The sequence below is a fragment of the Sinohyriopsis cumingii genome, chromosome 16 (assembly GCF_028554795.1).
Source record: "Sinohyriopsis cumingii isolate HCF-2022 chromosome 16, ASM2855479v2, whole genome shotgun sequence".
NCBI classification, from domain to species: domain Eukaryota; kingdom Metazoa; phylum Mollusca; class Bivalvia; order Unionida; family Unionidae; genus Sinohyriopsis; species Sinohyriopsis cumingii.
In genome coordinates this window covers 64,897,589-64,912,731 of record NC_142976.1, presented here as the reverse complement: position 1 = coordinate 64,912,731, position 15,143 = coordinate 64,897,589, and the positions used below count along the sequence as shown (strand labels likewise).

Here is a 15,143-nt window from a genome sequence, read left to right as displayed (position 1 = left end):
TGATTATTTTGCTTGATCAGAATGCCCTTAATTAATTCCAAACAATAATAGAGATCATCTGACAATCAGTTTGCAAAACCTGTTTGCTGCTATAAAAATTGTGTTATAATTTAAGCACTTTTGTCATTTTACAATTTACTGATTTTAATACCATTCTACAGCACATAATACAATGCTGATTTTAAATAGCTTTGTGATCTTTAGTTACATGGAAAGTTATTATATTTGTGTTACTATAATATAATATACTATAATATAATATAATATAGTATAATACAATATAATATAACATAATAACTATTCAAAAATCATAATTTAAAGAATTTATTAAGCACTTTTATTAATTAATTATGCAGATATTTGTGTTATTAATATCTGCATAATTGTCAGTGGGTAGAATCAAAATAAAATAAGTCGGTGTACTGGTTCGAGATTTTACTTGCAAGATAAATATTCAATGCTAAAGTTTGGTTTTATATTGTTTTACTCACCAGTAACTTTTTACAAAATATTTTCTTTGTTAATCCAAAGAAAACAATAATTGTATGAGGAATCAATAAAAGCCATGGGACAATATATACACTACTGTTTGATAATGCTGAATATCGGCGATACTCGCCTGATTTTAAAAACGTTTCAAAATGTTTTACAAATACATTTTTTTCCACAGAAAAGTTATTATGATTTTTAAAAATGCAATAACCACGTCAATTTAGTTCTGAACTTGAAAAGAAATTTGGGAAAAGCTTTCTAACACAAATTTAAGAGCTAAAATTCAGTTTTTACATTCTCATTTTATGTATCAGCAAGAACGGTAACAACTAGTCAAATAAATCAGGTATGTTATTCCGTTATGGTCCGAATCAGCTCGTGATTTGGTCTGAATAAACTCTTGTCTGATTCAGCCGGCATTCGGTCCAAATGGAATTACATCACAATTAATACTTCCTGTTCAGTACCCACGAATGTAGTTCTAGTCTATGTTTAGAACATTTTTTCCTCTCTCATTTTGGTGGTGATAGAAGAGTAAAATTTATGCATTTTTGGTAGGGATTTAAAGGTAACTGTTTATTCTCGATAATATGAGCTCAGGGTGTTGTTGTCTGTGTGCATTTCGGCGACAGTGCACAGTGAGTAATAAGGCCTTAGTGATGATCCGGAAGTGAAATCTGTGCTCTGTTTACATGCTGCTATGTTGACAGTCCATCATCTAAAAACAGAGCAGGTCAACCTTTGACGAGAACTTCACCGTGAAGTCATCTTTGAAGGTATTTTAGATTAACATATGATTTGCATTGATTGTCACACAGTGGAAAGGTCAGTACTGAGAAACAACTGTAGAGAACATATAGTAAAATTAATTGTGTTCTATGTCCTGTCAGGGCAGTATTGGAGTAAAGTTTAAATTGGTATAAAATCTTTAGTATTAATGATAGACACATGAAATTTGAATAGTCATGTATACTGACTTTGAAAATATAAGAAGGAAATTAAAGTAAAAAATTAATTTTTATTTTAAAAATTTTAATAAAATTTTTAAAAAATATTAAAAAAATAAAGAATTTCCCTTAAAATGCATATATATAACATTTTTGGGAATCATATTAAATGTTATCAGCATGTAGATATTCCTACACCATATAAAAGCTCCAATGTTGGATTTTTGTAACATTTTGTCAGAGAAAATATCTTTGTAATTCAAAATGAGACCTTCATTTAAAATACACGAAGACAAAATTATAATTTTTATTGGCGATTCAGACTATTTATTAGGTGTCCAAGCAGTTAATTTATGTGTTTATGATGGGGTCACTTCCTGAGTAACACACATTTGCTTGTATAGCTTCAGTAATTGTTTATAAACATAGTTATAATGTATTTAGTGAGAGGACAGTGATGAAAACTTTATACTAGAACCTACTCAAGTTCTCTACTAAATCATTTTAAACTGTCGGAGAATGAAATACAGTTTAAAGGAATTAAATATGCTTTTCCCAGGTATATTTACCCTTGGATGTAAGAAAACAGCAAAATGATGTAAGTTGAACACAAAATGCATTCCATTTTATTGTTCAATTAGGTTAAGATATTGATTGGTGTAGTGTGGCATTGTGGTTTATACGATGTTATGGAATTCTAATGATCCCTCTTGTTTTATGCATTATTAATTACTAATAATATTTGTTAACTGACACTCTAAAGATTACATAAGAAATATTCAAACAGGTTATTTGAATTTAACTTTGTACAACTGATCTTAACATGGTTACATATCCCACATGAACAAATATCCATCCATTTTAGAATGTTTGGGATCAAAAGTTCATATTCAGTACATCATATAGGCTGACATTGTACCTATAGTGAATCTGTAAGGCACATTTATGGCTATGTGCACTGAAAATATCCCAAAATGTTATTTTCATCATGAATATGCCTATGTATGGTAACATATTTCAATTTAGTACTTTGACAGAGTGCGGTATTGAAACATCAGCTGATATCTGATTCCACTGAATCAATGAGCTTAATAATTGGTATCCAACACTCTTAAAAATACACTATAAATGTTCAAATAGATCATTTGAATTATGTTTGCACATTTGATCTTAACAAGTACATTGTATATGTCCCACATATGCAAATTTCCATCCTTGTTTACAAGTTTTGGGGATCAGAATTTCACATTTAGCTGATGATATAGGATTTATTGGTACCTATAGCTGATTTGTGTGACCATATTTGGCTGTATTCACTTGCAATATCCAAAATTGTTATTTTCCTCATGAATAAGATTGCTTATAGTAACATATTCGAATTTAGTACATTGTTACTTGACTTTCCTGTATACTGGTATGTACTAATGCTTGCACCAATGATCAAACCTCACTGTCCCCAACATTGCCTTAAACTTTATGATACATAATCTACCTGATTAGTTATTTAATTTTTAAATGGCTAAATATGTTTCTAGAAACCTCATATATTTTTAGGATGAATTTATCACTTTAATACATGGCCAGTGCTTCACATTTCTGAGTGTCACTCTGTCAAGTTTAATATTTTCCCCAATGCTTGCAACCTTAATGTTATTTTGAAATCACCATATCTAACATATTTTAACTTCATTTACATAGATCTTACTGTTTTATAGAATTAACTGAAACATATTGTATCTTTTCAGGTCTAGCCTGGTATCTGGAACAAAGTGTTAGAGCTGGATCAGCTTGGAAGCTGTCCTGTAGTCTGGTGGTAATAGCAAGGTTTCATAAGGGCATGTGCAGTGTACATGTACTTCCATAAGTGACCAAGATTAGTTCATATCACCACACTGATATATAGCACCTCAAAGACATGGCTTAGGTTTTCATGAGAGAGATCAGCACCATTTTTCAGTAAGGTAGAGCCTCCCAAGAAACTATTTTCCTATCCCAATGCCACCTTTTCTAGTTATCGACATTGAAATGGAATGCATTTTTGCTATAAAACATGGTTACTGGTCCCATCAGAACTTTAATTCTGAATGTGCTATTAGTTATGGAAACAACTGCCTAAGTACCAGACACAATAAATGTGGAACATAGCACCTGTCATTGTTTCTTTAGTGTGTACATGTACACCTATATGCATCCGGATAGGCATACTGAGGTTTACTGCCAAAATCACTATGAGCTATAATGCTTCACTACCCCTGGGAAAAATGTTATCAGCTGCACAGGCCCAAACTACCATTTGTTTTAAATACCATTCATTAGTCAACTTTTCTGTCTAAAATTTGTCAAACTGTGTTTTAAAACTTGTATGAAAATTTAAGTTTTCAATAAAATTGAATTTTTAAAATTTAAATGTTTATTTAATTTGCCATTAAAATTGATTTATTAATATTTGTAACTTTCAAACATATTTTCAGACAGGGCTTATCTTGTATCACAATTAGGTTTTTACTGCATTGAAAAATTCCTATAATTAAGGAAGATATAGCAAATTTTGTTTTGGTTTCTCAAGAGCACTTGGACCAGAACTTGCACCCTGTGGAACACCAGCACTACATACTTTCTGACAGGTGTCACATGTTTTGTTTGCAAGGAAATTCAAAAAGACTTATGTATAAAGTTAGGGCCTAACCGGAAATCGCCTCGGACATTCGCCTCGGCCGAATATCCCGTTTTTCGGTACTATTTGGAAGTATTCGCCTCGGCAAATAATACGCGCACAAATGGTTACAAGTAAAATAATTCAATAAATATCGAACTTTTAAAAAAATGTTTTTTAATACCTAATAATTTAGTTAAAAATAAATTATAATTACACAAACAGTTAACATTTCAAGTTTAAGCTTTGCATACGATAATGAAACTAACGGTACTCTCTGGAGTTCCACCTACTGCTTGGTTCGTGCCTGGATCTGGCAAATAGTACATCCAAATACTCGTATTCGGTGCTCGGTGAAAATTATCTACTCGCTTAGGCCCTATATAAAGTGAAACAGGTATAGCATGCAAATATAAAAGTCTGCCTAAAATTGGCATAAAACATGGAGCCTGTCAGGAATTACATCACAATTAATACTTCCTGTTCAGTACCCAATTAATAACGAATGTAGTTCTAGTCTATTTTTAGAACATTTTTTTCCTCTCTCATTTTGGTGGTGATAGAAGAGTTTTATTTATGCATTTTTGGTAGGGATTTAAAGGTAACTGTTTATTCTTGATAATATGAGCTCAGGGTGTTGTTGTCTGTGTGCATTTCGGCGACAGTGCACAGTGAGTAATAAGGCCTCGGTGATGATCCGGAAGTGAAATCTGTGTTCTGTTTACATGCTGCTATGTTGACAGTTCATCATCTAAAAAAAGAGCAGGTCAACCTTTGACGAGAACGTCACTGTGAAGTCATCTTTGAAGGTATTTTAGATTAACATTGGATTTGTATTGGTTGTCACACAGTGGAAAGGTCAGTACTGAGAAACAAATGTAGAGAACATATAGTAAAATTAATTGTGTCCTATGTCCAAATCCGAAAGCATTGTTTCCTCTTACCTCAAACCTGTTTCACGACAAAAAGGCACATATACATTATAACTCCAATTCTGTGACAAAACTATTGAACTGTTTTTACGGACTGCCATGCAACTAGAATTTCCTTGATGTTAGTCTCTAATTTTTCATCGCGCATGTACAAACTGCTAGGTTAATATTGCGGAAAATCGCCGAGCTTGTCCGAAGAAGGAAATAAAACTATTATTTTAGTCGATTATGAAATCTGGATCCAGAATACTATAGAGCATAACAAACAAATACGATCCTTATGTTCAAGCAGGGCATGGTTAGTGATGAGAGTGATAAGATCTATAGATTTTAACAAAAGCAGCACATTTTGCCGAGTTTATGAAGGAACTGGCAATTTTGTGGAGTTTGTTTTCAGTATTGTATGATTGTATCTCAGCACTCAACAAATTAATTCAAAAAGGAAAAATAATTCTTAATCAAACCTGTTGAGACGCTTAAGAAAATGTGAATCTGTGGTATTAGTTGATTTGAACAGCATTTATTTACAGAAGTCAACAGGGAAAGTACACAAAAGCTTTAAAAAAAACACATATCGCTAAGGATGATATTTACTTTTACAATGTTGCTGATGCGAGTAATGAAAGCATAGCAATGCAAACATCGAAAATGCGAATGAAGTATCAAAAGAAAATTCGAAATATTTTAATAATGTCAGACTGGTACCTGTACGCATTTACAGCAGAAGCACGTTACTGTATAATTGCAAAACAACAAAACAAAAGAGTCGGGGTGTGTGTGCAAAAACATGACATGGCAATGTTTACATTGATGGACTGGGGGAGGGTGTAAGATAAAGGACCCTTAAATTCATGTTGAAAATCTCCTCGCTGACCTCAACTGATTACGCATTAATAAGAAAGTTATATTATTAATATGGTGCAAAGTTCTTATTCGGTCTCTGAGGGTAACACATTTTGCACAGTCTAAAAGAGAAAACGATTTGTGGTTTCTTGTTTACCACATGCATGTATATTGCTAAATAACAACCCGTTTTATGAAGAAAAAAACGTAGTTTAATAAACTAAATCCAATTCCAAGTCTTATAGATATAATTTGTGCTAATCTTTCTTCTTCATTGTAATAGACTGGAACTTTTTCTACATTCATATTTCGTTGTGATTTAGAAGAATATAACGAAAGTTAGTTTCAAAATTTCAAAGAAAGAATATTCCATTCTGCAACAGGCTTTGATAAAAATGAAAATGGTCCTGGTAAGAGGCATTTGAAGGTTTCTATACTAACACGAATGTGTCCATTATTTACGTGCTGAACTACGAAGTCTGCATGGTTCCTGTAGCCATGCCATGATACAAGTTTTTTTTATATAATTTTTTTTTATCATTCTATGTTTGTAGCGACTTTTTGAAAGTCTTTCCCATTTTATCTCCTCCAAATGTATTACAGATGATGCATATATTGTTCCCCACAAACGATTCTATCAGCTTTAGCTTGATTTTTTTCTATTTCACTATTCCATCTTTTTTCGTAGTGGGTGCAGTTATCCCATATAATATTCCCATACTCGAGAAGAGGTCCTACAAAGTCAAAATAAATTTTTTAAAATAATTTTCTAGAAATTCTAATAATTTTCTATCGTGTTTGAATTTCAGACTGCGTAACATATCTAATGTTATTCATGCCGTAATAGAAATGTTCTCTATATGTAATGCCATGATAAAATTTCATTAGAGTTAGGCCCAAATATTTATGAGAAATGATATTCCTAATAACCGTTTCATTCATCAAAAGTTGTGAGTGATGTTACTTTTGACATTTCTGCATATTGCAATATGGTCATTGATTCAGTTTTGTCTGGATTAAAATCAACCAATCATGAATTAGCCCATAAATTGATTTTAAGCTGGTCTTCATTCAAAACACCAGAAGCCAGGGCTGGGTCCTGAACAATAATTGACAACGATGTATCATTAGCAAAGAGTCTTACACTGGATTGAATGTCACAATATCATTATTGTAAATTAAAAGTAGCAAGGGTCCAAGTATTGATCCCTGTGGCACACTAGCGAAGACATGTTCTTGGACTGAAGCACAAGCTTCTATAGCAACTTTTCTCGTCCTGTTTGATCATCTTTTTTTAATTTTTCCAAAACGTTCGTTACCAATTCATATATTTATTTGCTTACGAGTTAATCCTTTTGTGCCAGTCTTTATCGAAGACCTCACTAATAGCACAAAATACTACCCTAACGACTTTGTCTTCATCAACTGCCTTGCAAAAAGTATTGTATATATCGCACAGTTGTAAGGCAACGTAATTTTCCGGGGGTGAAACTAGATTAAAGATAAATAATTAGGTTGTTGGCTGTAAGACAGTTGTTTGAGTATTTGAAGAGACATTTGTCAAACCTTTTGCTTATAGAGCTTAATGTGGAAATAAGTCTATAATTTGTAACAGCATTTATCTCCCCTTTATTATGAATAGGATTAAGATTGAACTAATTCCACGCTGTTGGAAAAAATAAAAATTGGAGTGAACTATTGAAGAGTTTTGATAAATATCGCGATGATATGCGAGTGCCTTCTTTAAGTAGTATAGAGTGGATCAATTCAGGATCACCTGCCTTGCTGATGTTGAGATTTTAAAGAACATTATTAGGGCCAGTCTCAGATGGAGGTATAGAAGACCGTGTAGTGGAAGCATCGTCTAGCAGCGATTGCTCAGAAAAATACTCATTAAATAAGATTGCTTTTTCAAGACTTACGTGAAAAATATTGGTTATTATGTATCAGAAATGAATACTTTGATTTTCTATTTTGCTTCAGAAATATGTTGGCTTTATTCCGTCAGACTCTTGGATCAATGCAGGCATCTTAGAGTCTGTTAACTAATTTAATAAAATACCCAAGATTTGGGCTTCTTGCAACGCTTATAACTCGGTTACCAATCATCTCTGACTTTCGTCAGGCGTGAAGAAATATTCTTTCTTTAGATAAGCAGTGGATTCTTATTCCCGTTGCCGAAGACATTTTCTAATATTAACCTTCTTATAGTTCAACCAAAGCGCAAAAACTTCATTTGAATATTGATCCTGTTGACAATGGGATTTTCAGTGAAGATTGCAGAATCAATATAATAATAAGCTGACTTTGACCTTTTATATTGCAGTTTCGCTGTCGCAGTGACCTATTTTTGCCGATAGTAGGACCATCCAAGGAGAAAGTAATATTTAACGATGACTTGATAGGATTAATCAACGACCACTTTGGAAATTAGTACAACACATTCAGCTACGCATCGTAGAATGGCGTTCTTTACCTAAATAATGCTGATTCCTGGATGTATCTAACTACAATATATTTTTAATTCTATTTGGTTCACGTATCGCCCTAATTTTTAATTTTTGCTGTTAACATTAAAAATAAAAATGTCCAAAAATGTTTCGAGTCGACTCCAAATAAACTTTATAAAATATATAAGATGTATCGGGCCTATACATACAATCCAGGATCAAATGAGATCAGTTTGCTGAAATTTATTTTTTACTTTTCTTGTTATGCATTTTCTTTCAACTTCTGTTGAATAGCATTTGCAAACTGTATGGGACTGGAATGACCACAAAGAGAAAGGATGTCTTTAATTTCTTTACAGAAAAAATATAGTATTTAAAGCTCTTGCCAAATTTTTCACTACCAATTATAGATTTCCAACAGAAAAGGACCTTTAGAGGGGATACCGAAAGATGAAACGAAACGCGTTTATGTAGAAATGCAGATACCGGTGACCACTAAGTATTCGAATGTGACTTTTTCAGACAGCAGCAAAACCGATTTATGAAAATAGATATTTTATGTTAGACCAGGATATTAAAATTTATGACAGACTTTGAACATGGAAAATGTCCCACTACTGAAACCAATAGTTAGGATCATAAATGGTTAACTTCTTTCTGTTTGTCACAGAAAGCCTTTCATATGCTCGGACTAGAGCGTCTATGTAAAGGCTTCACGTGTGTATTGTCTTTTTCACAACCTTGTTTTTACCTGATTTTCGCGAGCCTGGTGACTGCGGGTAAATAAATTATATTATTATGTCGTCTACTTGTTATAATTATCTGCTCCTACGACGTTTCTGAATTACACAAAATAATAAAGTAAAAAATGGAGCTAATTTCATTGATCGCAATCCGCGCACTTTGTGTTACTTATATGTCCTCATCTAGCCGACCCTCCTACCATCTAGACCGTGACAAACAAGTCAAAATCTAAAATCCGCGACATATATAAATTATAGTTCTGCTATGACCGCATGCATACATTTTAGTAAATACAATATCGAAAATTTCGCATAAAGCTCAGTAAATAAATATCAGAAAATTTCGCATAAAGTTTAGCAAATAAAATGTCAGAAAATTTCGAATAAAGTTTAGCAAATAAAATATCAGACTATTTCGCATAAAGTTTAGTAAATATAATATTACAAATTTCGCATAAAGTTTAGTGAAAATAATATTAAAAACTTCCCATAAAGTTTACTAAAAGAAATATTACAAATTTCGCTTAATGTTTAGGAAAAATAAAAATTAGACAGTCAAGTTTAGTGAAAATAATATTGAAAATTTCGCTTTAATTGTATTTATTTAACCAGAGACATTGTTCTAGCGACCCCAGAGGAGAGGTGACAAAATTGTTATCCCTACTGTAGGTAGTTACCGTTTGGACAAATTGATTACCAAGTATGGTGAATTTCCACTTAGCGGTCAATTAGTAGACAGAGTTACGGACAGAAGGACGGACAGACTGGAAAGTATACAATAAAGTGAGTGAATAAATATTACATCATCGATCAATCATATTGGTGTTCAATGGTTTAATTATTAATCTTTTGACACATTAATGATGAGTGCAAATGTTTAAACAGCTTGACAACTTACATGCTATCAAAGTCTTCACTCTGCTATAAACTCAAAATTAATCGGGAACAAAGCCTCGTTCTCACACAGACTTTAGTGGATATACCAAATGTAAACAGTCATATACAGTATAATATCTTGTGTAATTTGCGGTTTCCTAAGGCTAAAATGATGTAGTTTCCTAAACGGTTTCAATTAAGACTTTTAACTGAGGACAAGGAATTCATTGGGCTGAATCAGACATGGAAGACTGGCTCCAAATGTAAATGTACAACGTGATATTAACTATTGCTTTTTATACATGCATACATGTGCCGTGTCACTATTTCACTGCTTGCTTGACAAAGTTAAGTGTATCAAGTCTTTGTTTAATATCGCAATAAAGCACATGTAACTCTCCTGTATTGCATGTTTTTCGTTAATTTTAGACTTCGCAGAATGAGTAATTTAATGTATCTGTCTCTATAATGCACGAATTCCCTGTTTTATATGTTTATATGCCGCTGTGATGAATTTATGTGAAAGTATAACATCATTTTCGCTTATACAAGTAACTCGTACTGCATATATGTTCTTCATTATATCTTCCGATTCTCCTCTTTCACTGTATGCGGGCTTGTTCTTATCTCAGGTCACGTTCACGGGTCGGGGATTTTCACATTCTTCGCTTCGTGTATTGTTTGGATCAGTCCTTGTTAAGTCGCGCTACAAGCAAGGTTTTCTACAAGTTCCTTGTCCGATAACTTAATTGCATCCACTATTTATTTATACGAATTTGGAACTATTATGCTAAACGCTTAGTCGTATTGTTGGTAAAGGATAATGAAAGGGCAGATAAAAGCAGCCAAGTAGCCCTGCAGTCACCCTTTGAACTAGCCTTCATTGTTGCGTATAGATACCGAATAAAATCAAGGGTAGTTTTGATTCGTGTGACAGTTGGGTTTCTGACCCGTTACTTCCCGCATCCGAGGCAGACGCTCTAACCACTAGACCACCTGAGCTGTATGTATGTATGTATGTATGTATGTATGTCGTTAGGTAGGGAGGTAGGCAGGGAGGGAGGGAGAGTGTTGAATGGTAGGTAAGTAGGTATGCATGCATTCAGGCACGTATGGATTGTAATCCGAGTTTCTCTGACTCTTCCCACCTTAATTTTGATATTTGGACATTTATGCTGGGATGTCCAAATATTAAAAATGGGGTGGGAAGGGTCAGATGAAACTCGGTTTAGTATCCATTCATGTATGGGCAGATCGATAGAATTTACAATAAATCGTGAAATTATTTATTCTTTTTTTGTACGGAAAAAAATTGACATTTTCTTTTTAAAATTAGATATTTTCCGTATTGATTAGTACTTTAAGTTTCATGTGTATCAATCAAGAAAACCAAGCAGTTTGAACTGTTACGAGAATTTTTTTTTATTAACGGACCAAAAATGGTGAGATGGCATTGATCCGGAACGATGGGCACTTGAGACCACTCGGTCACTAGGTTACCCACTTTACAAATGGCATTATGTGCTTTTGAAGAAAGAGAGCTATGCATACCCATTTTATATAGGTAGTGAGTTCATGTCACGGCACAAAAGCGAAGATCTACATCTATTCCCAATACATATTGCATATGGACAGTTCAAGACATAAATAAAAATATGAAAATTGTACGTGAATATGATACATATCTTTCTTCAGAATGCTTATTAACCCTTCAACCAATCAGCGAAGTCACCAGAACCGGTTCTTAGATGCGTACTCTTATTAAATTTGGTTTGTTTTATACGGATACTTAGAGCTGGTTTAATTCTCAACACAAAAAAGTACACCCTTTTGTGGACTCTTTCTCAATGTTGCGCCAAAAAGGTTGAATGTAATTTGCAAACTGTGTAACCACCACGCACGATGTTAAAAAAATAAGTATGCCTGACAATATTGGAATGTCTTTTTTAACTGCAGTCGCTTGAAAGGAATGTTGCCAAACATAGAAAATCGTGCCCTTGATACGTGTTATGTAAAGAGAACAGTGTACTCGACAACAATATTGGCGAAATCGTGCAATACAACAATTATACAACAAAATTCTTTGTCTATAATGGAAAATAATAATGGTTTACTTCTCGTCCTTCTACTGTTATATCAAACGAGTAAAATCTACGTTGAAATTCTCCAAGAGTGCTCGAGTGTAGGGTAATGCTGCAGGAATATGTCCAACAATAACTTAACAATCTTCGGCTCATTATGGTCATGACGTTACAACTTTAGAAACGAAATATTTTTATGGTCAGTCAAGGGGCAGCGAACGAACTATTATATGGACACCATATCTCATTAGGACAATATGTGCATACGTTTGAACATACGCGGATAAGTTGCGTGTACTTATTTTGGGAACATTGTTTTTTGAAGAAAACCAAAACTTAAGATTTCAATCCTCTGACGGAAATCGATTGTTGAAATAATATTAAGTAGATAATCTTTTTAATTATAACATTCATTTTTTTCAGCTAGAAAATACTCATTAATAATAAATTGATATAGAGTCGTTGATTTTACAAGAAGTGACCATATTGGCAACCTCGAGGTAAATCGTACGGATCATGCCGCGAATGTATGTGGAGAATTCCATTTGGACGGCTTTGGCTATTTATGCAAGAAGAATTGACCAACAAGTTAAGCCTATCGAACTATATTTTTAATTCGTAACATCTCGGCCATTCCCACAAACAGTCGAAATTTCAGAAAACAAACATGGTAGTCCAAGTACATTTGCGTCTCTTTTCTGCGGAGATACTTCCGGTGAACAAAATGAGGATATTTTCTGTAAATTACTGCGCCAACATAAATCGGAGTCATATTTTTTCTCTCGCAAAACTAGCGGAGATAGTTCCGAACGGGAATGATCTGTTTTGAAATCCGCGATGTGTACAAATAGCTATGGACCGCTGTGGAACAAATGTATCTTTACAGAGATGCTGAACCATGTATAAACGTTGATGGGAAAGTAGTTCTCTGGACTAAACATCTTTCCACACTTCCTCACAACGATCGTTGAGATTGTTTTAAATCGGTAGGTTGATATTGTTTCAAATTAAAGATATATGACGAAGAAATTGTTCGATATTTAAAATGTTTATTACGTTTGTACGTGGAAAATGCAGATCTTCTTGCTACACATCAAACAGATCTTCAAATTTTGTAATAGCAGTACAAATTCTTCAGGTACAAGCATTACCTATAGATTACTTTGAACACTTTTGAATTCTGTGGACGCATGCGTTGCGTGCATGCGTTTTGGACTTTAACGTAGCTTTAATTTTTCAGTCATATCGCTACAATGTCTGCAGTGTGGCAGTTTACAGTGAAGTCTACATCATGGAGCATCATGCCGCAGACATGAAATATCATGTCCAACCCAGTCATATTATCCTGACACCAGGCCGACCAGTCCTAATACTAACCTCTTAATGCTGAGCGCCTAGCGAGGCAGCTGTTAGTACCAGACTTTGGTATGACTCGGCCGTGGTTCGAACATGCGACCTCCCGCATCCGAGGCTGATGCTCTAACCTCTTAAGCAAAAGGAGCGGTCGAATTCTGATGATCGCTACCTAAGAACCCATGAATCATTTACTCTGAATTTCGATGGATTGCATAATGTATGTAATGGAAATGATATGGGTGATATATATCGTTACACACATACACACACACACACACACACACACACATACCGGCTCATGGAAATTAATGTGGATTAGAAACTAAGCGAAATGACGAACCAACAAGAGGTAATTGAAATATTTTAATATATTTACAGTTGATCTAAGTCATTATTCTTTTTAAGAACAGCACCGACCATAATCTCTCTCTCTCTCTCTCTTTCTCTCTCTCTCTCTCTCTCTCTCTCTCTCTCTCTCTCTCTCTCTCTCTGGTCGGTTTGACTTTAAAACTGCAAAAGAGTGATATAATTAATATAATGAATTTATTTTGTTACACGAACTGCTTCATTTAATAGTACATGTTTTTGAATTTCATTTTTTTTTTTTTGCTGCAATAAAGTGACATGAGTGGAAGAAAGATCGTGGCGTGTAACTTGAAACAGACAGTTGTTTGTCAATGTTTCCCATATCGGTCTAACAGCCCGTTGCATCAGCCGGATAGATCCAAAGGCCAAATAAAGGTACAACACAACTGTTGTACGGATTTTTATTTCCACATGCCAAGCATGCGCAAAACAGCAAACACTTTAATACAATTAGCAATTAAATGTTATATTAGAAGAAAAAAAAGCCTTTTAATATGCAGATACAATTTTTTAAATAACCAATTGGCATCAGGGAATAATGTGACTAAATATTACAGCTTCTTTACTTTTCGAACAGTATCTGTTTGACGTAGATAACATGTATTTCCTAAATTGACATTTTAAAGAAATGTTTTTTCCGGTGTAATCCTTGCTTCTCTGTGTATGTGCCAGATTTCCCTGTGCTGTTATTAATCACCAAAAGGAGTAAATAAAGATGGATAATTGGTTTTTTAAACACACAAACACACTGTTCCTTTTCTTGTCTAAGCATATCTCCGTTTCAAAAAATGTTGTACATTCACTTTTCAAACCAGCTGCTTGTTAGTTACTTTTTATATCTGTTTATCATTTAAAAAATGAAACGAATGAATTTTGATGACCCTGTAAAAAAATCTTCATTTATTCTAGGTGTGTATATAAAAGCTCAATACGAAACATAATGGCAAATCAAAATGGCCATGAGACGAAAGCAATCAGTGTAATATTGATTAAAGTACTTAATTATTTCATGGACTTACCTGAAATAACTGACATTTTCGGCTTTTTCCGTATGAATGTGCTTGCCTACAGTGGTAAAAAGACCGCCAATGCAGCCTGGCAAAGGATAATATAATGAGTAATATCATGCCACGAACAGCCTTGAAAGCAAAGTCCTGCCACGAACGGTCTGAAAGCAAAGTCCTATGAATCGTACGCCTTTCATCATTCAGTGCGCTTGTGCCACGTTGAGTTCTCTGCCACATGTTTGGTCGAACCGCACGCTCGTACACTAATCCTATTTCGTGAGATAAGATAACCACTTAAATTAAGTATAAATATAGGCAATCTATCTGTGACGAGGGGTAGAGAGAGATAGCTCTTCATGTGCTGCAAATTCTCCACCTTTGATCCACCCATGGTTTA

General features: G+C 33.9%; 1 protein-coding gene and 1 long non-coding RNA gene across 6 annotated transcripts in view; one reads left to right on the top strand and one right to left on the bottom strand.

Annotated features, from left to right (window-relative positions):
• Positions 1-14,903, bottom strand: part of LOC149780597 (uncharacterized) — a 51,874-nt gene extending 36,971 nt beyond the window's left edge. Inside the window, exon 1 of one of the 5 annotated variants that reach the window (XM_089937714.1) lies at positions 14,759-14,903. In XM_089937714.1, coding sequence (XP_089793840.1) covers positions 14,759-14,774 — 16 coding nt within the window. In that variant the 5' untranslated portion in view covers positions 14,775-14,903. Of the gene's footprint in view, positions 1-4,053; positions 4,073-4,361; positions 4,535-5,036; positions 5,195-14,758 lie in introns of those variants that run through there. The other 4 variants (XM_089937715.1, XM_089937716.1, XM_089937717.1 and 1 more) reach the window with 4 other exon arrangements.
• LOC149780598 (uncharacterized) lies at positions 4,714-9,116 on the top strand. Its single transcript, XR_016415108.1, has 2 exons — positions 4,714-4,901; positions 8,194-9,116. It is a non-coding gene; the product is annotated as an uncharacterized LOC149780598 (long non-coding RNA).
• Positions 14,904-15,143: the final 240 nt, after the last annotated feature.